This window comes from Chiloscyllium punctatum, chromosome 43 (genome assembly GCF_047496795.1).
Source record: "Chiloscyllium punctatum isolate Juve2018m chromosome 43, sChiPun1.3, whole genome shotgun sequence".
NCBI lineage: Eukaryota > Metazoa > Chordata > Chondrichthyes > Orectolobiformes > Hemiscylliidae > Chiloscyllium > Chiloscyllium punctatum.
Genome location: NC_092781.1, coordinates 34,559,915 through 34,586,138, shown reverse-complemented (window position 1 = coordinate 34,586,138; position 26,224 = coordinate 34,559,915). Strand labels below are relative to the sequence as shown.

The 26,224-nt window shown below is 42.4% G+C and overlaps 1 protein-coding gene across 2 annotated transcripts in view; it reads right to left on the bottom strand.

The window, feature by feature from the left end:
* LOC140466516 (procathepsin L-like) overlaps window positions 1–25,452 on the bottom strand; it is a 32,686-nt gene extending 7,234 nt beyond the window's left edge. Inside the window, exons 1-5 of one of the 2 annotated variants that reach the window (XM_072561993.1) lie at window positions 25,312–25,452; window positions 16,039–16,180; window positions 15,097–15,219; window positions 11,495–11,674; window positions 4,866–5,084 (exon numbers count right to left, since the gene is read on the bottom strand). In XM_072561993.1, the coding sequence (XP_072418094.1) occupies window positions 4,866–5,084; window positions 11,495–11,674; window positions 15,097–15,219; window positions 16,039–16,180; window positions 25,312–25,331 (684 nt within the window). In that variant the 5' untranslated portion in view covers window positions 25,332–25,452. Of the gene's footprint in view, window positions 1–4,865; window positions 5,085–11,494; window positions 11,675–15,096; window positions 15,220–16,038; window positions 16,181–25,311 lie in introns of those variants that run through there. The other variant, XM_072561994.1, reaches the window with a different exon arrangement.
* Between the last annotated feature and the right edge of the window lie 772 nt (window positions 25,453–26,224).

Here is a 26,224-nt window from a genome sequence, read left to right as displayed (position 1 = left end):
TCTAACTTTACTAACAAAGCTAGCAGTGCAGTCCACGCAGCAAAACCTCTTTGTGGAAATAACCTACCTCTGATATCTTCCCTTTGCTTTCTCCAATGGCCATAAACGTATGACCTTTCCTGGCAGCCTTTTTCCTGGGTAAACGTCTCTGGTTACCTTCCACTTCTTTATCCAAGCCATTTACATAAAAACAACATTCCTTAAACTAAAATCTTTATCCAAACAATCCAAAATCCTATATCTGCGAACATTTTTCAGTACCTTGCTGACCACAGACGTAAACCGACCATACAATAATTTCCAGGTTTTTTCCCTATTTACTTCCCTGAAGAGAAGTACAATATATGCCTCCCTCCAAACATGAAGAACTACTATGGAGAGTTTGGATTCAAAGATCATTGACAGAGGTGCAGCAACCTAATTCCTCACTTCTCGTAGGAAATGTTTTGATCTGATCTGGCCCTCGAGATTTAATCATACTCACGCTTTCCAGAATTTCCACCAAATCCACATTCTCAATATCAATCTGCTCAAGCCTATTAAGCTCTTCCCCAGTATTGTCCCCAACATCAAGCTCCCTCTGTCTCATGAATACAATAGCAAAAAAACTCATTTTGCTTCTTCTCTACCTCGCCATGCTCAGTGCTTAAGTTCCCTCCACTGGCTTAGATCCAGCTTATGCTCTCTCAGATCATTCTCTTATTCCAAATGAACGTGTGCAAAACATTTGGATTTTTTCAAATCCTTCCCGCCAGGGCTTTCTCATGCCCACAACCAGTTTTCCTCAGTCCATTTTTGAGTTCTTTCCTTTCGACCCTGTAATCTTCAAAATATGCGCCAGATCCTCTTCTGCTCTTGTCATCCAGGGCTCCTTCCCTTTACAATTCCACACCGGTCTCATTGGGACAAAGTTATTCAACGTAGCAAACAAAATGCTCCACATTTCTGTTGTGCATTTCCGTAAAGCAATTATTCCTAATTTACACTCCACAGCTCCTGTCTAAGAGCAGTAAAACATCCCGTCCCCAGATTAAATTTCCTCTCATTAAGTCAGTTTCTATTCCTCCCCGTGGCGACCTCAAATTTGAGGCATTTATGTTCTCTGTCACCAAAATGCTCTGCCGCTGAGTTATCTGGCACCTGGCCTGGCGAATTGCTTCACACCAAATCTAATATGGCCACCCCAGTCGTCATATCTACTTATTGCGTCAGGAATACTTCCTGGAAACACCTAACAAAATCATCTCCATCCAGATAATATGCACCACGGATTTTCCAATTAATATTGGGGAATTTCAAATCACCCTTATCAGCAAATTCTGTTATATCTGCAAGTTTCCAAGATCTACTACCCAATCTTTCCAATGTCTTAGGAGGCAACCAATAAAATAACTGTTTCTTTCTTTGTTGTCGGAGCTGCAGTCATCCAGGGAAGTGGAAGTATTTCACCACATCTTTGTCTTTTGTTTAGTTGATGGAAAGGCTTCAGAGATATTGATAGTGTGCGATTCAGTAATGGTTAAATTCTCTCCCATGTTGGATTATGTCATTGCCTGGTACTTGTCTGGTGAGAATGTTATTTGTCATTTATCTTCGCAAGTGGAGATATTGTCCACACTTTGCCGCATTGGACAGATTTCTTCAAAATATGATAAATTCAAATGGTGCTGACAATCGTGTAGATATTCCCCCTGCGTACCTTTTGGATAGAAGGCCAGTGATGAAGCAGCTGAAGATGGCTTTACCAAGAAGGCTACACTGAGGAACTCCGATCGACATGTCCTGAGCAGAAAGACATCAAATAACTGCAAAACCATTCCAGTGTGTTCGATATAATTACAATTACAGAAACGTTTTCTAACCATTCCCATTCACTACAGATTTTCTTGGGCTCCTTGATGTCACGTCATGCCTTAATGGAAAGGGGTGTCATCCTCACTTTAACTCTTGAGATCATGTCGTTTCCCCAAATGTGGAGTGTAAATTAGAGACTAAAGGTATAATGAATCACAAGCCGAGTATTCGTGCTGGAGTTCAAACTGAGGCTGCCAAATTGGCGATTTATAATACTGAGCAGTTCTGATCCCAATGCCAATATAATTCATTCAGCGGTGAGTTAGGTGCTCAACATGAGAGGACAGCGACATGAAAGTGTGTTCAGAATTGCTTGTAGATTTAGGGGTCTGGAAATATCAAGTACCAGTTGAGGAAGGTTACACCTGCTGATATGTGACTTTACTGCACCACACCGCACCCCAGCCAAACACACTGCTACACAAAGCTGTGTTTTGATCGTCACCTCCACTCCTCTCACTCAATCACTTACTGTTGGTCTGTTACCCAAGATCAATACCAGCCCTCAGGTTGCTGTTGTACGCAATGTTACTGTTTTCCTGTTGAGCAGGGCCACTGGCCTCTGACTGGTAATGACAACTCCTTGGCGATGTCATTTGTGCAAAGCCCTTCTCTTTTCCATCTCAGTGCCCGAGTGACAATACGTACACTGGGGCTTCATGAAAAGAGGAGACTCTGTTAATGTTGACTTGCCAGCCAGTGAGTGAGAGCCATCACCTCCATAAAACATAACCAGAGAATAGGTTTAGTTTAGAGTGATGCCCAGTCACCATATCATGTATGCCTGTCATATGAAGAGAGTGTTTCTTTCGTTCACTTGTTTATTTGGCCAATGAAACGCTGGAATTTGGAGAGCAGAGTGGATGGGCAGACAATGAACTTAAAGTCTGTGTGGCCTCAGGAACAATTAAACAGTGTTGGCAGAAAGCCAAAACAAAAGCGACAGCTGTCCTGGATAATAACGCACAAGTTGTCTACAATGAGTCCAGACATGAGAGTGTGGAAGAGCTGGGGTAAGGGCTTGAAGAGTGAACTGAAAAACAAGGTGAAGCTGTGTGGCATTGAGACAAAGAGCTGGGATTTGCAGGCAAGAGGCTGATCCCAATCAAATCCAATACTTGGGACAATTGTGATGTGTAGAAAGACAACAACGGCTTCTGGAAGAACAACATCAACCGTAAAGCAAATTACGCAAAAAAGTCTTCTGAGTATCGATTCACGCCAAGTTTCTTAATTACACCACAATATGCCAAATGTCAACCCAGCAAGTTGCACGGTAAATGACATTCCTAAAGAGTAAACACCTCTCTTAACAAAGGACCATATTTACACACAGACCTCCCAATGACATGAGCACACAATTCGAAGATTTCTCATCAAACGTTTATAACTTCTTATCTCTCACACTCCAAACGTAAGTTGTTCCTTTTCATGTAAAATTGCAGCTTATATTAGAGTGACTGACCAGCCCAATGGGGTACATGGGAGAAGCAGACAGACTAAAATAGTTACCTTTATTCCTGACTCTTCAGATCTGTCCATCGCTGTGTTAGGATGTTAACTGTTGTAGTGGATGGTGCACGTCCCCGTCTGAAGGACAGAACATGCTGAATGCTCCGTTGATTCAGCTGAACGTCACATCCAAGTATCAGAGAATCCACAGAATGTCGAAAGTGCCCATTCGGCCCTACCGTATCCTGCAACACTGCGTCTCCCAGGGCTTACACACCTAACCTATAATTCCATGTGCACTATAGTTAGCTTAAAATAGACAATCCCCCAACCTCCACATCTTTGAACTGTGGGAATGGTGAGCATTAATTCACAGAAATGGAAGTACTCTTAACTCCTCAGACATATTGTGCGAGGTGTTGTGTCAAGATGTAGGAGAGCATTCCAAGATAAGGTTGAGATGACTTGGAGTGCGGAAAGATTATATCGTCCTTGCTAAGTGCTCCATCATGGACATGCTGGTCAGGCATGTGTCCCCTTCTCTATCACCGTCGGAATGAAAGTCGCCCAATCTTTGGCAGCATCTTGACTCCGCTGATGCCTTGGTCACAAGGAGGTCTTGATGGACATCAGCAAAGTAGATGGCACTGATGCTGCTGGGCATGACATTGGTCCAAACACGATTCTGTTGTTACCACGAGGCTGCTTTAGATATCGCTTATTAATGCAGTCACTGCAGTTGCTGCCGGATCTTGTACTGGGCCTAAGCTGCATTGCTACCTCCATGAATCTGTGATGGAGACCTGCACTGACAGGAACCCAAACTCACGTTCTCCTAATCTCCATGAATCTGTGCTGGATACAGATCATGACAGGAACCCGAAAACACCTTTCCCCTCTCTCCATGAATTTGCGCTGGACAGCGATACTGACAGAACCCAAACTAATCTTCACTCTTCCTCAATTAATCTATGATGGATGCAGTAATGTCAGGAAACCAAACCCACCTTTGCTGCCTCCATGAATCTGAGCTGGATACAGATACTGATAGGAAACAAAACTCACCTCCGCTTTGCCTCCATGAACCTCTGCTGGATACAGACACTGACAGCAAACTGACCCACTTGCACCCAACCTCCATGAATCTGTGCTGGATGCAGATGCTGCCAAAATCCCAGACTCACCTGCACAGCTAATTTTGTGAATCTATGATAGATACAGATATTGCCATGAACAAAAACAGAGCTCATCTGCTGCCTGCACGAAACTGTACTGGATATGGACACTGCCAGGGATTTAGACTCATCACCGCCTGAGCAGACATGAATTATCGTCAGGACAGGAGCCATCAGGAACTCAAATTCTCTCGGCGATCTCCGTTGTGAGTCCATGCTGCTCGACACACTCACAGTTTTGGCTGCTCTTCACCAAGAGGTAATTAAAATAAACTCCAAGAAAACTTACAAGTGAACGCAGACAGGACCGATGAAATGAAATAAAACGAAATGAGAATGAACCCCGACTCCACCACAATCTTACTAGAAGTCTTGGGGATTTACCTTTCCTGTGTAAGGGTAAGTTTCAACAGAGTTGATGCCTCCAAATTGAATCACTTGATCAAAGCCATGCAATGCGGTTCTATCATCGCATCCAGCACCTCCAAAGTTACAATCAATCAGATTCTGTTCACTGAGCGAAACCAGGTTTCCATGTTTTTTTGCCCACTGTCCTTCGATGCCACCAGTTGCACTGAAAGCCCAGGAAGAAGGACATTGACCCTAGTGTTGACAGAAATATAACCACATTAAATCATATTGATCTAAAAACGATAGCAAGTTTGCATCTACATTCATTTGGCACACAGTCTCACACTAATGGTCTTAGTCTAAATGTTTGTTCAGGTTTCTCAGAATTACACAGAATCTGTGAATATCGCTGTGCCTGGGTTCGGATTTGATTTGATTTATGTATAGTCACGTGTCACGAACAACAGTGAAACTATTTGTTTATGAGCAATAGAGGCGCATGATAGTATGCGAGGATGAAGAGATCAAAAAAGACTTGGACAAATGGTACATTGCAGAGAGTGGTCACAAGGCAAATTCAATGTCAGCAAGATCAGTATGATTTGCGCTAGAAAGTCTCATAACCGTCTAATCACAGCTGGGGAAAAGCTGTTCCTGCACCTGCTGCTGGATGTGTTCAAGCTTCAGTATCTTCTACCTGACGGAATGCATGTAAGGAGAACATTACTGTGGTGAGGTAGGTCCTTGATGATGTTGCCTGCCGTTTCGTGGTAGCGAGATGTGTAAGTAGAGTTCATAGATAGAGCATTCGATTACATGATGGTCTGGGCTGCGCACATAACCTTCTGTAGTTTGTTATGATACTGAGCTTCGCAGTTGTCATACCAGGCCTTCCGGCCCACACAGTATGGGCTCAAAATTCCTGAGCTCTCTGAGGAAGAAGAGGCATTGTTGTATATTTTTGAACGGCACAAACACATGGTATTTTCCGGAAAGTTTGTCCATTTTGGTCAATCTAGGAAATTTGACATTTTCCATTCTCTCAACCTCATTCCCATTTATGTGGATGGAACAACTTGAGGATAGACAAGTCCCCCGGGCCTGACGGGATATATCCTAGGATTATGTGGGAAGCAAGAGAGGAAATTGCAGTACCGTTGGCAATGATCTTCTCGTCTTCACTGGCAACGGGGGTGGTACCAGGGGACTGGAGAGTAGCGAATGTTGTGCCCCTGTTCAAAAAAGGGAATAGGGATAACCCCGGGAATTACAGGCCAGTTAGTCTTACTTCTGTGGTAGGCAAAGTAATGGAAAGGGTACTGAGGGATAGGATTTACGAGTATCTGGAACGGCACTGCTTGATTAGGGACAGCCAGCACGGATTTGTGAAGGGTAGGTCTTGCCTTACAAGTCTTATTGAATTCTTCGAGGAGGTGACCAAGCATGTGGATGAGGGTAGAGCAGTGGATGTAGTGTACATGGATTTTAGTAAGGCATTTGATAAGGTTCCCCATGGTAGGCTTATGCGGAAAGTCAGGAGGCATGGGATAGAGGGAAATTTGGCCAATTGGATAGAAAACTGGCTAACCGGTCGAAGTCAGAGAGTGGTAGTAGATGGTAAATATTCAGCATGGAGTCCAGTTACAAGTGGAGTTCCGCAGGGATCAGTTCTGGGTCCTCTGCTGTTTGTAATTTTTATTAATGACTTAGATGAGGGAGTCGAAGGGTGGGTCAGTAAATTTGCAGATGATACGAAGATAGGTGGAGTTGTGGACAGTGAGGAGGGCTGTTGTCGGCTGCAGAGGGACTTAGATATGATGCAGAGCTGGGCTGAGGAGTGGCAGATGGAGTTCAACCCTGCCAAGTGTGAAGTTGTCCATTTTGGAAGAACAAATAAGAATGCGGAATACAGGGTTAATGGTAGGGTTCTTGGTCAGGTGGAGGAACAGAGGGATCTTGGGGTCTATGTACATAGATCTTTGAAGGTTGCCACTCAGGTGGATAGAGTTTGTAAGAAGGCCTATGGAGTATTATCGTTCATTAGCAGAGGGATTGAATTCAAGAGTCGTGAGGTGATGTTGCAGCTGTACAGGACTTTGGTTAGGCCACATTTGGAGTACTGTGTGCAGTTCTGGTCGCCTCACTTTAGGAAAGATGTGGAAGCTTTGGAGAGGGTGCAGAGAAGATTTACCAGAATGTTGCCTGGAATGGAGTGTAGGTCGTACGAGGATAGGTTGAGAGTTCTCGGCCTTTTCTCGTTGGAACGGCGAAGGATGAGGGGTGACTTGATAGAGGTTTATAAGATGATCAGAGGAATAGATAGAGTAGACAGTCAGAAACTTTTTCCCCGGGTACAACAGAGTGTTACAAGGGGACATAAATTTAAGGTGAAGGGTGGAAGGTATAGGGGAGATGTCAGGGGTGGGTTCTTCACCCAGAGAGTGGTGGGGGCATGGAATGCGCTGCCCGTGGGAGTGGTAGAGTCAGATTCATTGGCGACCTTTAAGCGGCATTTGGATAGGTACATGGATGGGTGCTTAATCTAGGATAGAAGTTCGGCACAACATCGTGGGCCGAAGGGCCTGTTCTGTGCTGTATTGTTCTATTGTTCTATTGTTCTATTGTTCTATTGAAGCATGTCGTTCTCGTTTCCTTCTGAAGGCAGTTAGGTGTTCTTTAATTTTACCGAAATTGAGAGAGAGAGAGAAGTTATTCGCATTGCACCACGTCAATGATCCCTCAATCTCCCTTCTGTCTTATCATTCATCGTTGTCAAATTTCCCTTCTTTTACAGTGCTGTCGTCAATGAACGATTAGATGATGTTCGTTCGGAATTCGTGTGTGTGAAGGGAGTACAGTAACTGGTTGAGCACTCATTATTGAGGGACACAAGTGGTGAAGGTTATACGGGAGAATGTGCAGTTGCCTATCTTCAATGATTGGTATCTGTGGGTCAGACAGCTGCGGATGCTATTGTAGACGATAGAATCATGAACAATGTCACAGGGTATTGAGTTCAATGTGAAGAGGATAAGAGTGTTGAAGGCAGAGGAATAGTCAATGAGCACAGGTCTGACAAAGGTGTCCTTGTCCAGATGTTCAAAGGGTGCATGGCGAGAGATATTTCACCCACTGTGGACTTGTTACTTTAATCAGCAAATTTTAAGTGACCGAGGCAGGCTGGGAGAATGGAATTGATGTGGACCCTCACCAGCCTTCCGAAGCACTTCATGATTATTGTGCTTAGGCCACTGGTCGGTAGTCATTAAGGGAGAATGCATGAGCTTTGTTTCCTCACTTACAGAGATTATGGTGGTCTTGTTGAAGCAGGTTAGGACTTCAGCTTGTAGAAGGGAGAGTTTGAAGATGTCGGAGAATATTCCGCTAGCTGGTCCACACTGGAGCTGAGAGCCTGGCGGGGACAGTGTTTGGGCCAAGCAGGATCCTTCGGGTTATTCCCAGGAGGACTGATGTAAGTTCTATAGCAGTAACCAACAACATAAAGCATTGACAAGTAAGAGGATTACTTGATTATGAAAAGTCTTCTTAACAGCAAAACTTGTCTCATTAGGTAATTTCCTCTCTTGAAAAGTTCACAAAATGCATTGACTATCAAGGGAATATTGCATGGCTCTCAGAGAGGGACAGGATAAACGTTTTTTCCGATTTGTTACAAACGACCATGGTGTTCGATCAGACCAAATAGCATCTCAGGACAAATTGCACATGCTCCAGTTGTATGGGCCTTGCCCATGGATTTTAGCATCCAGCATTTTCTCGTCACTGATAACCATGATGGCACTTTCCTGATACACTTACTGTGAGCTATGCAAGTACAATACTGAATTGAAGGGCACACCAGCAACTGGCATTGGAAGGTTGTTGCAGGTAAAGGTGTCCAGCTGACAGATTGGATCCAAATTGCATTCACGGAAAATCAAGGTCAGATTCAGATCCCAGTCCGGGGATCGACCATAGTCGGGTGCGGGGTTTCCGAGGCGGGGGGAGTTGTCCTTGCGTCTGCAATCCGGAGACTTGGTTTCAACTGTCCTTTGGCTACAAAGTACGGTTTTTGAGAACTGTTGTCACAGGAAGAAGATTTTGCAAATCTTCACTTCTGAGGGCTGTGCGTTGAGAGATCGGGGAGATTGCAGTTGTGAGCGAGGATGGGTGATAACACTATATGCAATGGTGAATAAAATGAATCTAGGATGGGAAGGGATTCCATTAAGTTTTTGGATGAGGTGTGACAATGTTAGCAGCACAGCCTTACCTCTACAAAACTTGTTCCTCTTCGTTCCACATGCGACACCAGGCTCCCAGTACACACGTTGATCCTATGTGACCATGACGTGAGGCATCACGGTGGTGCAGTTATATTAAGGCTTCTCTCCATCGAGGCGGAAACAGGCAAGTGGGATGTCAAGCTGGTACCACTTTATCGAAAAGGATCAAATAACATACGAGTTTTTTTTTTCACGCTTGCCACTAAACCTCCATTGTCTCAGATTGAATGAATACCAGTTTCTGAGTTCGGCAGCATTGTTGCGGCCTGTGAGCCCTGCAGTGGTTTGTTCAGTCAGCCTCGCAGCATTTTTGTCTGGCAAGCGTGAGGGAGCACTGACAATGCCGAGCAGAACTGGGCAGCAGTTTGGAGGTGGAGGCTCAGTCACTTCTATGATATCTTGAGTCTGGGTCTTCGGGGTGACCTGTGTGTGCCTCCTCCTCCAGCAGGGCCCTGTCCCTATTACTTGTGATTAGAAAAGTGGCACCTCTACTACAGGCCTGTGGAGCAGTGGGCGATGGGGTACAGCTTAGTGCCCATGGCCAGCAGACGCTGAGGGTGCTGGGCCTGCTTCTCCTTGGCAACTGCAAAACTGTCCTTGGAGGTTAGATGATTCATTGATTGGGTATCTGGGTCCCCGCAGTGATTCTGCATCCCTGTCGTCTTTCAAGTGTACATCCCTGTCTGCTGCATCTGCTGCTCCCTGGTACATAGAGATGTTTTCCGACACCACGGTCTCTTCTGCCCGTACCTGGTCGCTGGCAGCCCTCCGAATGCTGTGGGAAATGACACAGTGAGGTGCTTACCATACTGTGCTCCCACATCCTCAATAGCTCACATTCCCAGGGAGCTGGTAGTGTGTGCGGGACGCAGCCTTACTGATATTTCCTCTGAGGCCGCAATAATTTCATGCTCAGAGAACGAGGAGATGTCTTCTTTCCCTGAAGGTCGAGAATAGATGCTGATGGAACCGACAGAGCACGAGAGACATAAGTTTCTGGGACTAATGCAAAGACACACTGAAGAATTAATGAGACTGATAGAGTGCTAACAAAGCAGTGATGAGTAGCATTTACTCGCTTAGTGGAATGTGGGTGTATCATGTTTTCTTGTGAGAAACAGGAGTCACTCCTCACATGTTGAGGAATCTGGTCTCAGACACCTCTCCACCAATGCAAGACCTCTCTGTCCTCCAGTGTTCTCTCATCTCCTGGAATGACAGAAAGGGAAGGATTGAGAGAGAGATTTAAGTTATGCATGGCTGTTGGTGTTGGTACATGACGGGGGGTATTCCGAGGTTGTGAAGTGGCAATGCCAATGCGATGTTGGTTTTGAAGATGAGGAAGATGTCAGTGACAGCATAAATCTGGGTAGGATGGGGTGCTGGGGCTGGGATAGAGTGAGTCGGAGGGGGAAGGTGGGTGGTCACAGCGATTCTGACACATAGCATTCTGATGGCATGTTGGTTGTTTTCTGCACTATTCTCTGGCCTGTTCGAAAGCATTCCTATCTGAGCAGGGCAATGTTACCATGCTCATGTGGGTTCACAGCAGCTTTTTCATGATGGCTCAGCTCCCAGGATATCGGGCACTAATCAGGAATCTATTGAATTGCTCCGGGAAGAATATGTGGGAAAATTAGACTCGGAGTGGATATGTGGGATGTTATAGCTGCATTGACGTAGCTACCGAGATGCTTTTGATAACGATAGTGAGAAATCTCACTGAGCCTCATGGTGTTCTCGCACCCAAACATTCAATGCAACTGACACTTAGTGAATTACAGTATAATCCGATCTTTTACAACTCCCATTTGTACACAATATTTCATATACTGACCAGCAGGTTCTCCCCTCCTGTCGATCAGCCTTGTCCAGTTGGAGAGAATGATTGAGAGAGGTACAAGGCCCAACAGAAGTGAATGTGGTTTTAAAATTTGGGGTGTCGAGCATATGATCGAATATTCTTTGAAGAAGACTGGACATGGTATCACAAGGAAGCTTGGCACTGCAGCTCGCAACATTACCATTGTTGGGTTGTGCCAATTTACATCTGAACTTATATTTATTACATCGGAATTGTACAGGATGACTTCAATTTTACAATTAAATCTAACCATTGAATTTGTTTTTGCAGTAAGATTTCTCTAGATATTATGAGTAAAAGCACGAACATTATCATTGATACATATACCATGCCCCCTTGAATACCAGGAAACAAATGCAACAAGAAAACAGGAGAAGCAATTTGTGTAAAAAATGATCTACTGAAACGGAGCCTTTCCTAACAATTCCGACAAGCTGATCAAAACGTCCAATTCTGTCGAGAAATTAATGTCTGCACTTAATAATCTTGAGAGCTTTTTCTGATTTGTTTACCTGGTTTTTCACTGGAGTAACTAAACCTTCTCTTCGCCAGTCAACTTTTGCAGTTCTTCGTTCAAAGTAACTTTCTTTAGATGCACTATTTTCATCTGTTTCATCAGCTTCAATTTCAGTCATGTCAACAGCTTCGATTCGGCGATGTCCATTCATGAGCTTATTGAACTCTTCATTGGTCTGAAAATTCAAACACATTGGTGAAATAATTGGCTTTTAGTGGTGATTATGTAGGAGAAGTGTCAATAACGTAAGAGAGCTACATTCTACATAATCGCTGACTTTAGCATGAAGTGCGGGGAAAGCAATGAGGGCATTCATTACTCGTGTTTAATCTTTGACTGATTAAGTGAGCAGCAGGCAAATAAGTGGCCATCCATTTCGTCCCAATCCAATGAAAAGTTGTGTGAGAAGGCTCGAGCAGCTCAAATATCTCTGCTCGATCGTTCAATTACCAAAATGGCAATTGCTTTATACATGTGTTTCATTTTGCAAGAATCAGTCCGATAATGGTCTATGATCATTAAAACCTGACAGGTCAATTTCATCATGGAAGGATAGGTTAACTCACCTCAGATTGGTGGGGTTTATTGGTGTTTGAGATGAACCTTCCCAATCAGGAGGATTTCACATTCCATCACTGGCCTGATCTGAATACCGGATAACACGTTGGTCTTGAGTTGACCTCATTGCCCATGGACTATTAGGTTTAGGTACGAAAATGAAATTGCTCTTTTTCAAGAAGATACTGGATTGGAATGGTTAGAAAAGGACCAAATTTGGTGCTATCTATCATCAAATATCGTATCATCAGGAACTGTGGATATCTCCATACCCAACTCAGCTTGCAAACTGGTAGTGAGTCATCTGGTGTCTCTTTTTGATGGGTAGGAAGGGATACATGTCGGTTTGAAAGGGGAATGAACATGTCCCATCCTCTGAGTAATAAGTGTGGCCCTCGGTACATGCAAAAGTCAGAGTTGCGCCTGCCTTTTTGCAGGCTATATGGAGCATGCCTTGTTCAAGTCCTACTCTGACCCCTGTCAAAGTTCTGTCTCTGATCCATTGATTGTTGCTTCCTACTCTCTCCCAGAATTAGAAATAGTAATCAATTTTACTCCGAATTTCCACCCTTCCCCCAACTTCACCTGGAATCTCTGAAAATCTTCCTTTCCTTTCTTGAATTTAGTGTTTCCATTTAAGGGCTAGACCATCTACTGTCTCCCACAGTTACGTTGAACTACGTCTCCTCACACCCTGCGATCTGCAAAGATTCCATTCCATTTCCCAGGTTCTCCACCTGTACTGCATGTTCATCGGTGTCACCACCCACTGGGGTGTTTGTCACATCTTCGTTTTTCCTTACCGAAGGACTCCTCTCAATGCCGTTGACAGGCATTTCAGCTGTCTCACTCAGTTTGCGCAATTGTTTCCTCCCCCATAAGAACATAACAAATAGCAACATGAGTAGACTATTGGCCCCTCCACCTTGCTCCATCATTACATTCAGCCTCTCCCTATCGCTCAAATCCTGCAGTCCTGCCAAAATACTTGTAAATCTTTTTTGACCCCTTTCAAGTTTCACAACATCTTTGTGAGTGGAATGAGACCAGACTTGCACGCAATATACCAACAGTGGCCTAACCAATGTCCTCCACAACAGCAACATGACCTCCCAACAGCTCTATTCAATAACATGACAAATATAGGGGAGAATAACAAGCGCTTTCGTCACTGAACTATCTTCCTGCAAAGACATTCAGGCCTCAGAGAGAAGGAATTCCTCTTCATCTCGATTTCAAAACGCTGTCAATTTATTGTAACTCGATGATGTCAAGTCCTAGCCTCTCTCATTCGCGTCAACATCATCTGTGCACTCACCCTGTCAAACCCAGGAAGAACATGTAAATTTCAAAGGGATCACCTGTCATTCTTCTAAACCCCATTCACTAAAGTCCCAACCTGATTCGCCTTTACTCGCTGGACAGTCTTTGGTGCAGTGGTTCCCCTCCATCCCAGAAGGAAAATAGGATTATTTCTGTCTTCACTTTCCATAATCCCATTCTCTGTTTTCTGTTTAGCGAATAAATCCTCAACCAATGCCAATATGTTACGCATTACACCATAATCTTTTATTTTGTTTAGCAACAGCTGGTGTGGCCCTGCATGAAATGTCTTTAAAAATTGCAAGTGAACACAATCTATTGGCTTTCCTGTGGTAAAAAAAAGTGTTGCCTGTTTGTTCACTTATTAACATTTGTCTGCACATAGGTCCAGCAAGTTATTAAAGAGGCAAAAGAAATATTTGTCTTTAATGCAGAGCAAAGACAGCATCAAAGTGGGGAAGTCTTGTTGCGATTGGACCAAGTCAGTCAGACAGCACAGAGGGCACTGTGATTAGCATTGATTTCACTCTTTGCGGAGGAATATTTGGAAGGAAAGTTGAAGCAGGTTAATCAAAACTATTCCTATGAAGAAGAGAATTATCACGAAAGAAACAGTTTGACAGACTGGGCCCACTCCTCATGAAGGATGAGAAGATTGAGTGCTGAACTTACTGAAACAAATAAGATTCGAAGGCGATTGACAGGGCTAATGGAGAGAGGATGCTTTTCTTGATGGGAAAGGTCAGTACAGAACAATGTCCTGGCATAGACATTGACGCTACTATTTACTTATCTATGTGACTGAACTCTGTGATCTGCCTGTATTGTTCGCAAGACAAAGCCTTTCACTGTGCCTTGGTACACATCACATTAAATTCAATTCGATTCAATTCAATTCAATTAAGTTCAATTCAGCTCAATTCAATCCAATTCAATTCAATTCAAGCCAATTCAATTCAAATCATTTCTTTTCGATTCATGGGATGCTGGTGTAATGCTGATGTCATTAGTCACATTTTTTGGAAGTGCCGAGAACAGGGGAAATGACCAACTGTCCTGAGGAGCACTAATACAGAGAGCAGGATTATTCTTTAATATGTTTGGAAAGCAGGTTAGTTTATCTGCTGTGGATAAAGTTTAGTCAGCAATAGGTAGGACAGAGGCAGAGATCCAGCAGTCTCAAGAAGAATATTATAGCCGAAGGGAGCAGCCTCCACAGTACAGAATGCAACTCAGGCGTCCAGACTTCATAATAGACAGCATCGATAAACGCTCAACAACACAGAGGTGTATCCATGGTGTGACTGCCGTCCATAGAGTGTGCTCAAGCCAGCCGGTGCTGTATAATGCAAATTAGTTGTACAAAATATGATCATGCAAGTGAGCAGAAATTGTCAAATTCAGGGGATGGCCAGTCATTAGAGTTGTCTTCCAAAAGAGAAATGGAGACTTGAGTCATTGAATATATTCAAACTTGAGCGAGATTATTTTGATTTCCAGATGAGTAACGGGTAATGGAAGCCTGGAATGAGAAGGAAGGAATCAACAAATTGGAGTAAAGTGAGATCAGTCATTGAGTGTACTGAATGAGTGAGTCAGCTTGGGGGACCAAATGACCAAGTGCTGCTCCTGTAGCTGAATATAACCTTGTACCAGCTTCACAATTTCACAGTGACCGGCATCAAATAGATCGTAGACGATATATCCTGTACACACCAGATCTCCAAACTTGTTCATTCCCAATTTAGATGTGCGTTTCCCCAATGAGTGCTCGAGGTTGTGTTGTTCGATGTATCTCATATTGTCCTCCCATATCATTCTCCTGTAGCTCTCCTCATCCTGAATAAACAGGTTAATATAATTAGACTCCAGCTTCTTTCATTCATAAAATAATACAGAAGCATTAGAAAACGGTTTGTGAAATCTGAAATAACATTTTCCTGTCAGGATTCATCGTCCCACCCAGATGTGAAAATGATTACTCAGGTTCCCCAGACCCAACTCAACATAACGCACCCACAGCAAAACCTGTCGAGCTGCCAGTCTGAGAGATTCATGCTGAAAGTGAATTAAAATTAAATAGCTGAACAAGAGTCCATGCCTGAAGCAAGATTAGGCCAGTGGCAAGCATGGAATTCCTTGCAAAACAACTGTGGCCACTACATGGGCAATTACTGTCCATGTATGTATCTTCTTTACCTGTTGTGTGAGAGAACTGCGTTAAGCTGCCAGCATAGTAAACTGGGTTTCGGCAAAGAGATGCTTCATTGAATGGGCCGCTTGGAATGATCAGACGGCTCCCCCATCCCTCAGTCTCCAAGATGCCCACTTACAAATGCCTCTTCAACACCAAGAATGGATCTTAATCTTCTAGAGTCAGATTTGTGTTTTTTGTCGTAAATCCAACAGGACTGCAGCGGGATCCTAGTAAATTAAGATAAACCAAGTCGCTGCTGATTCACTTTGTATTTGGTCAGTTCATTAATGAAGATAGAAACTTGTAGAATACCATTGAATTTCAAAATCAATATTTTCTCAATGTCACTTCACTCAGCAGATGCCTCTCATTGACTGCAACTACATATTCTCAATCTCTGTCAATTGTGTGCAGTCCATTCTTATTCTGAATGAGCTGAACAGTACAGACTCTCCTTTTACCTTGGTGTACTGGTTCCCACGTTGTGATTTCCAGTTTTTCCAGTCTTCGTCCAATTTTGAATCAAATGTGTCTGTTGAGACTGCAGCCAGAATAGATACCTCCACACTGCACAGCAACAGCCAGACGTTCATGATGCACAACCTCATACGCAGGACCAGTAGGTTTTAGATAGGGAGTGGGCAACTATCAAGTTAGCTGTTTCCTTATTCTGAGAAGAAACAATACACATTGTACAAATAATACAAACAATCAAAAAACATTTCATCCAATGCTGAAAGTTTAATGTAATTCACCTTCACGAGACATCGTCTGTGGACTGGAATCTTCCAGCACGAGATTGATCAAATTAATGACGTACCAAATTGAAGACCAAATATTGGAAACAACACAGTATGATGAAATTGTACTTTTCCATAAACTGCTTCCGTGTGATGAACGTTATTTGAGTCACGGTCCACAGTTCATGTCGTGATAATTATATTGCAATAAGTTCTTAGAAGGTTTGACTGTGGGATTAGCAACAGGAAAAGATGTAAATGTATCAGTATCTACTGTCACTTTAGACAATGCAAAAAACATCCGAAGACTACATGTAAACCGCGAGTTGAAAGCGAAGGAAGAAATTGAAACAAATTCAATCAAAATGAAAGATACAGGTAAAACAAATCAAACCGAAAAAGCTCGTATGTCCTCAGTAAAAAGATAGAATTAATAGTTCCCAAATTGAATGTGTGCAGCATTTTTAAAATGTTGATGTAAAAAGTCACAAAGAAATTGATATGACATGAAAGTTGTTTCAGAGATGTGGTTCCAAAATGATCACGGCAGGGAACATTCAATTGAGTATTCAAGAATCCTTCATGTTTATGAAGTCAACGAACATAGCGGAGGGAATTTTGCCAGCTAGTTTGATAATCTTCAATGTGAAAAGGGGATATTGAAAAGAGAGGCAAGTGTTTGTTTTTTTTTTACACAGAGTCTGGTACATGCCTGGAAAAGGCTGTCAGTTGATGTGCTAGAAGTAGATGCAATGTCGAAGTTAAGAGACATTTTGACAGACACATGAACAGGCAGGATATGGAGGGTCACATATCATGTGAAATCAGATGAGGTTAAATTAGAAAATCATCATGGTAGGCGCATGCATGGTGGTCTGAAAGGCCAGTTTATTTGCTGTACTGTTTCAAGTTTAAAACATCGGATATCAGTGAAATAGTGAGAAATGGTTTTGTGGATGTTTATGTGTGGTGATGAGAAAGGAAAATAAGTCTCTGTTGGGTCTCATTCATGTGTTTCTTAAGAGTGTAGATGGAGAGCACACACCAAGGAACAGTGGGACTTTGTAAGAAAGGTACCGAATTAGTCATTAAAATTTTAAATTTCACGTTGATTGGATGAATCAAATTGATAAATACAGCCTTGCGGTTGAATTCATGGGGTGTAATTATAAGAGTTTATTTCGAAGAATACGTTCTAGAATCAACTGGAGAACAAGCTATTTTCGTCCTTGTATGTACGAAACGCGACAGGATCATCAATAATAATATCGTAAATGATTCGTTCAACAAAAGTGGTCACAGCTTTCCAGAATTTCATATGTAATGTAAAATTGAAAATCTTGGATATCAAGGTAGTGCCTTAAACTGAAGGAAGATCAAGCACAAGGAGATGATGACAGCGTTTACCTGAGTGGGAAACGGAAAAAATGTTGAGAGGGAAAAGACTGGGTTAACAGCGGGATACAGTTAAGGTAATATTTCGGTGTTCGTATCAAGGAACTATTCGATAATGCAGAATGTAAGAGAAGAATGTACCATTTATGGATAACTACCAAGTTCAAGGCGAGTCTAAAGATATTGATCATCATCGATTAGGACATTAAAAAAAGTAGAAACTGACAGATGACAAACAGAGATGAAGAGAACAAGAATATGAATGTTAATGACAAATAGAGAAAAGAAACTGAAAGCAAGGACTTTTATCCTTATTTAAATGAAGAAGCTAGCTGAAATATTGATTATTTCCATGGTGAGATTTGCGTATGGATAACGGGAAAGAAGAAAGTTGCAAGAGAGTTTGAACAAATATGCAGTTTCATGTTAAAAAGACCGAAACAAAAAGATTCAGAATCAAGAGGTAAAGGGAGGGAACTACCTTGATCGCTGAAGGAACAATTACTCAGAAAGCAAATGAGATTAAAGTCTGACATTCACTTGGATCTGAATGATTAGACCTAAACGTTATAAATATATTTACTGCAGTGATAATGGCTACGATAGTGGCAATATTACTGCGGCTCAGGAATTGTTTTCGCTACGGGAAATCTGCAAAAATAGGGCAACCCACAAAAAGGAAGAGAATAGCAAATTGGAAGATTTATGCAAGTTAGGAAATATAATGTCATTGGCTAAAATCGAACAAAAAGTAACGACTGTTACCGCACAGCAACAGGCTTATCGGCCCTACAAGCCTGTGAAGACACATATTGCCCGTCACCAATGATCTGTCTTCACTTCGAGGACCCATGACAGTCAACCTCCGTTCCTATTCTTGTTTTCTACCAGGTACTGCCATTGTGTCTGCTTCCAGCAACTCTTTCGGAATGCGCTCTCAGCACTCATCACTTTTTGTGAAATACTTGCCTCTTTTAAAATGCACGCCCGCTCCGCATGTTTCCCTGAGTAACTGACCCCTCCCCCCTGGGAAAAAGGTCTCCTAGTCACCATTCGATCCATGCCATCCATGTCCTATTATCTGACAGGTCACCCCAAAAAGCAAACCCAGTCTCCGTGATAATGAATATAACACATAGAAAATTACAGCACAGCACGGACCCTTCGGCCCTCGTTGCAGCGAACTGTGGAATAAAAGTAAAACACATCTACCCTACACAATAATGCATTCATCCGTACGTTTTTCAAATGACCATTTAAATGCACTTAACGCTGGCGGGTCAGCTGCTGTCGCAAGCAGTACATTCCTCACCTTTACTACTCTCTCAGAAAAGAAACTACCTCTCTCATTCGTCCTCTCTCTAAGGTACAGCCCCACAATTTAAAGATGTCCCGTCGTGCTAGCCATTTGAGGAATAAAGGCTGTCAGTCTCCACTCTGTCTCCCTCTCTGACGATCTCTTATGTCTCAATTAAGTCACCTCTCAACATTCTTTTTTCTGACAAAACAGCCTCAATTGCCTCAACCTTTTATCATAAGACCTTCCATCCAGACCAGGCAACACTCACGTAAATCTCGTCCGAAGCCTCTCCAAAGCTTAAACACTTTTCCTCCAATTCAGTGAGAAGAACTGTACGCAATATTCGAAATGAGGACACACCACAATTTTGTACAGCTGCAACATTTCCTCGTGGCTACGAAACTCAATTCCTCTGCCAATAAAATGAACACAGCCCGTATGCCTTATCAACAAATTTCTTAACCTGCATAGCTATTTTCACGGATCTCTGTACATGGACACCGAGATCTCTCTGCTCATCTACACTTGCAGGAATCTTATCATTCGCCGAGTAAATTTATTCCTGTTAACCCCTCATACTTTTGCGCGTTGACTTACATTTGGTTCCGCAGCCCATCTCTGCAGATTATCTTTCTCCCTCCGTACCTTGTAATGTACATGAGCACTGTCCACAACTCCAGCGACCTGAATGTCACTCGCAAATTTACTATCATATGCTTGTCCGCCCTCATCCAGATTATGTCCAAAAATAACAAACAGCAGTGTCCCCAAAACAGATCCTTGCATTACACCACTACTAACGGAATCCTAGTAAGCACATTTCCCAACAACCGCCTCCCTCTATCTTCTCTTAACGAGCCAATCTCTGATCGAAACCACGAAATCACGCTGAATCACATGCCTCAGGACTTTGCAGAATAGCCAGGCATGGGGAACCTTATCAAAAGCCTTACTGAATTCCATGTACACCACATCATCTCTTTACCCTCATCCAACTCGTTGGTCACCATCTTATAGAACTCAATAAGTTTTGTGCGGAATGGATCTCCCCTGCACAAAACCATGTTGACTATCCCCTATCAACGGATTCGTCTCCAGATGATTATAAATCCTGTCGTTGATAAACTGTCCCAACATTTCACTCACAGGAAATGAAAGGCTCACTCGTCTATAATTATAAGAGTTGTCTCTACTAGCCTTCTTGACCAAGGGGAGAACATTTGCCATCCTCCAGTCTTCTGGCAGTATTCCCGTCGCCAATGAAACCTCCTCCTTGTTTCCCAGGATCCGAGGATAAATCCTATCCAATCCAGGGGACGTATTTATTTTCACACTTCCAGAATTGCGACACCACCTACTTGTGAACCTCAGTCCTATCTAGTCTCTTAACTTGCATTTCCGTATTCTCGACAGCCTTTCGCCATAGCCAAAATGTCCCCCATACCAGGCAACATGTTAGTAAACATTTTCTGTACACGCTCCATAGCATTGACATCCTTCTGGTAGTGTGGTGTACAGAAGTGTGAACATTATGCTGAGTGCGGCCTGAAGTAAAGTTCTGTAAAGCTGAAGCATAATCTCTCCACCCTTACATTTACTGCCCTTTCAATGAAGCCAAGCATGCGATATGCATTTCTCTAAATACCTATCGATATACGCTGCTGCCTTCCATGATCTGCGGACCCAGAAACCCAGATCTCTCTCCATACTAACTCTCCTAATGATTCTTCCATTCACTATATATTTTTCATCTGTACTTGACCTTCCCTAATGCATCAACTGACCTTTTTCGAACTCAACTCCACCTGCCATTTTTCTGCCCATGCAGTGACTGATTTATATCCTGCTGTCTACTCCGAAGGTCATCCTCACTGTCCACAAAACCACCAATCCTTGTCGTCCATAAACTAACTAATTTGGCCAGCTATGTTTTCCTCCAAATCATTTATGTAGATCACAAACGACAGGTGTCAAACCACTGAATACTGTGGAATTTCACTTGTCAGAAGCCACAATTTTGAAATGAATTCTGATTAATTCCACAGCTATACTCTTCCTTGTTCGGGTAAGCAAGGTCTGTTTATATCTTGCCAGCTCACCCCTGAGACAATGTGACTTCACCTTTTATACCAATCTGCCATGAGGGACCTTATCAAAACTTTTACAAAGTTTTTTGTCGACAGCATCAACTATTATTCCCTCATCAATTAACTTTCTCAAACCCTAAAAAAATCGACCACGTTCGTGAAGTTTGACCTTCCCAACATAAATATATTGAGTCTATCCTTCATAAGACCATTTGCTTCTAAATGCCTACAGATCCTACCTCTGAGAATCTTTTCCCATCGTTTCTCTGCAAACAATGTGAGGCTCACAGGTCTGTAATTTCCATACATATCACTCTGACCTTCCTTAAACAGTGGGATAACAATGGCTACTCTCAACTCCATTGGATCCTCACCTGTTGCTTCCCCTGGTGAAATGCATGACAACACAAATATTAAGTAAAGTCACAAAATGGCGAAGGACCATGGGTTTTCACTCTCTCAGTGGACGCAGATGGCATGTCATAGTTAAACATAGGGGTCACCATATCTCAGGAAAGGGCTTAGCTCAAGAATGTGGGACTTTCAAGGTAACCGTATGCGATATGGAAAGTAAAGAATAACAGCACCTTGAAAGATCACACTTTCAGCAAGGTCAATCAACGTCGTTTTCTGAAAGGAAATTCCATTTGTTCAAACGATTTTGAGGATATAACTGCAGGTTGGAAATCATAGGAAGCAGGATAGTATTGGGATTCGGTAGCTAAAAATGTTCAAAAATTGTTAGAGATGAAAGATGCAAGAGCTCACACTGACAGAGTTGTATATCAGCGGAAATAGGGAGTTAGCGAACAAATAGCAGACAGAGAGTTGGGATGAACAGATAACTTCTAAGTTGGCAAATTGCAATGCGTGGAATGCCGCAGCAATTGAATATGGAACATCATCTGTCTATTAGCTATAACGGTAACATAATGAATGAACAGAGTCTTTAACAGCCAAATCTCACGAAATCTGCAATGTAAATTGGGAAGAGGACACAAACTGCGTGCAAAGTCACGGAGAGAATTTCTCGGGAGACAGATATTTGGGAGGTGGAATAAAATATGGCAAAGTGGTCGATTCTCCATTTCGTTGAGTCAGCAGGAAAGCAGAACGTTATTAAATTGAGAGTAGAATGTAGTTGGACTCAGGGATGCAGGACAGCCCCAAATAAATTCTGAGGAAACTCAGAAAGTCTGCAGAATCTATGGAGTGAGAAACAGAGTGAATGTTTTGAGTCTGGTTTGACATTTTCAGAATTGAAAAGGGCTGGATCTCCATGCCGTGCAACAAAACATGCAGTCACAAAATTATGTGTATCGAAATTAATTTGACAATTGTTAGTCCATTTTGCCCATTTAATTTGAACAGTTCCCATAATTTACTGTTGCCTACTTCGAAACTTTCCTCAAATTTAGAAATTGTGCTTTTAATTACAAAGAACAATCTATTAAAATCAACGAGGATTAAGTGAGGACTGTAGATGCTGGAGATCACAGCTGAAAAATGTGTTGCTGGAAAAGCGATGCAGGTCAGGCAGCAGTCAATGAGCAGGTGATTCTCCTTGGATGCTGACTGACCTGCTGCGCTTTTCCAGCAATACATTTTTGAGCAACAATCTGTTAAACCAAAACTTGAGTAAAATGGCCATCATCCTATTCTTTAATTCACATGACCTGAAGACCAGTGTTGGTTAGGTGGGCTTGGATCGGCGCAACATCGAGTGCCAAAGTTCCTGTACTGCGGTGTATTGTTCTCTGTTCTATGTTCTATGAGATCTTCATTTCACGCAGAGATCTCTGAATCAATCATTCTGTAGATTATATTTTCAATCAGAGTACAAGACTGTGATGTAATTCTTATTCATGCCCAATACTGCCTCACTGTTTCTGATTTCTCGTATTGTCAGAGATATAGACAACAGGGGTATATACAATGTGTGCGTGAAGTCTTCAGTTCACATATGATGCGGGGCGAGAGAGGCACGTCAGTTGGAAGCTGGGTTTGAGGAATTGGCTCGCTGATGGGTTAAAGATTGGTGGGTGATGGCGAAGAGTATACAGTGTTATGGGTCCGTAAGTCAGGCTGAAAATGACGAGGAATGCTGCGAACTGCAACATTTGATGGTTATTGAGTGTTTAGGATTGTGACTTCAGGGGGTCATTTGTTTCACAGCGAGTCAGAGCGTTGTGTCAGTGTGAGAGATGGGGCGGGTGGTGCTGCGATTAGTTGCGGGAAGGATAGTTCTTTTGGATGGGTGGTTTTCCAATTTGGTAGATGACACAAATTTAGGAGTGCAGTGGAGAGTGAAGACTATCCCACAGTAAATGGGACGTTGATCAGATGAATCAATGAGCCGAAAATGACAGATGGATTTTAATTTCGGTAAATGTGAAGTGTTGTATTTTATTAAGGCAATTGAGGGCAGGGCTTATACACTAAATAATATACCCTGGGGAGCGTTGTTGAACCAAGACACCTATGGGTGCAGATGTAGAGTTTCTTGAAAGTGGAGTCACCAGCAGACAGCATGGTCAATGAATCACCAACATGTACAGCATGGAAACTGGTCCGTCGGTCAACATTTCCATGCTGAGCAGGTAGCCTCAATTAATCGAGTTCCATTTGCCAGCACTGATGCATATCCTTCTAAACCCTTCCTATTCACACACCCATCCAGATATCTTCTAAATATTCTCATTGCACCAAACTCCACCACTGGTATTTGTGTTCATGCCTTCTCTAACATATGCAATACTCTATTACAGTCGTTAAACAAACCTCCCACCAAATAATTTCTGTCCATTAAAATTTCAAATCTTTGTTATCTTCATCTATGTCAACTCAGTATCACGATTTCCCTGACCAATATCCTCTTTCAGTGTTGGATTTATATGAATCTTTTCCAAACTGTGCCACCCTACCTCCTTTCCACTTTTGTTTGATGACTCAGGAGATAGTCAGCTCCTATATTTGGTCACTCTGCAGTCATATCTATGTAAGCATAACTACACCATAACCGTGTATATGTATTTACACAACTGCTTAATTTACTTTACTACAAATGCTCATCACAATAAACACAAAGTCTTCACACTTGTCTTTTCAATGTTTTTCATCTGCTTAGCTTTACGTTGGCTGCTTTTGGTACCCCATGCATTTTCAGTTTTCCACTTTCGTGGACAACTGTTACATTTGAAATTTGGCTTCTTAATTTTGTAGACGTTCCTCACAATAATTGTACAGGACCAATTCCTCGTTCTGAATGAGTCATTGGTACGTACAACGAGAGTGTACTGCTGAAAAAGTACAGTCGCGCAGACTGCTGTCGAGGAGCAGGAGAATCGTCGTTTCGGACACAAATCCCCAATCAGGAAATGTTCAGCACCACAATCTCGACTCTGGAAGCCAGCACCTACAGTCCTCACTTTGTCATGTTTGGTATTGAAATGTCAACTTCAAAATAATGATCCCTCCCCCCTTCCATTCTATGTTCCTTTTCTTACCTGAACAGCTTTCCTAATCCTTTCAATGGCTGGACAAGAGTCTGGACTCTTGCTCAATACTGCAGAAAAAAAAACATTCAATACCCTTCATTATACTGTTTCCTCATCCTACATTTCATTATTCTTCTCCAGAAGGTAATGTCTTACTCAATTATGGTGCAGTGGTCCGTGAGGTCATCCATCCCTCAATCATCAAACTCCTCCAAAGAAGGTGGAAGAACCAAACATCTGCTGAATAACAGGAAAGGCGTTGTCTCCTCCACCTCTTCGGTCCCCAGAGCCATGCCACCTGCACCCTACCTTACATCATTATTGATCAAATTGGAAGACCATAACCTTAACACTGTTGCTGCCACCTCAAAGAAAGTATCAAATGTACATTGAAACCTCACTGGTGCACCGCATTGTCTTCATCTTGGTCAGTAACTTATGACCTCTCAGGAGAATATCTTCAAGATTAACTTATCCTTTATCCAATAGCCCGCATAAATCCCACACCCGACAGTCACCACACATCACCTGTTCTGCCATTACCATTTCATGAAACTTCAATTTTTTAAAGTAATTGATAACGAAAAAACTATGTACTCTCACTCAAAATTATTAATGCTCTGAATCATAAAAAAACATAAGGGAAAAAGTATGAAAATATATCCTGGATTTTTAAAAGAAAAATCAAGTGAACAATCGCCATTCAATCACTAACCCATTTCTCTTAGATTCCATGTCATTTTTTCATAACTTCATGCTTTTGGGGTTTGGAAGTGTTCACAGAGCTGACTTTTTGATGGCTTTCTGAAAGTCAACTTTCAGCTCCTGTTCAGCTGCAGAGTGACAAATTAATAAAAGAAAGGATTGTCTAAAATCCCTCACTCACCGAAGTCTCCAATGTGCACTCGGTTTCAGATGTACTACACAACTTCTTTGGAGGACTACAGATTACATATGTAGGGAGATAAAAAGAGATCTATGAGTTCATTCCAAATTCCATTGGTATGTTTGCTGAATCGACACCATGGTTGAGCAGAAGTGATAAGTAACTAGTTAATATATTCACATTAAGTTTTTACAGTACATATGCCCACAAAAGTCACTGACTGTAGCCGATAAGCAGCATTTTTAAAATTCCACATCCTGCACAGACAACTGCAGAAAGATAGCAGCATTTTCGAACATAAGACGACTGTGTCACCAGGGATTTTTTTCCACAGACCAAAGTGCCATCCTTGAAAGCCAGCAGCTCTCCAATACTCAGTGTGGCCAGATGAATGGTTTCTAAATTAAAAGGTGAAAGGAATGTTCTCTGTCTGGCCTGACAAGCTGGCAGTGTGACAAAGCAACTGAGTCAAATAACTAAGATTAATGAAAAACTCAACAATGCAAACATTCCACATGAAGTAAACAGAGCGATAAAAGTGATTTTTGACAATATTCCTCTGGCGTGAATGTGAAAATATTGTATCTTCGATTTAACCACTATAACTTGTGAGATCTTTTCAATCTATGAATAAAGTCAACCAAGACCCACATGTTCGGAAGAAGGGTCACCGACCCCAAAATATTATCTCGCGTTTCTCTCCATAGATTCTCTCAGACTTCCTAATGTTTTCCAGAAATTT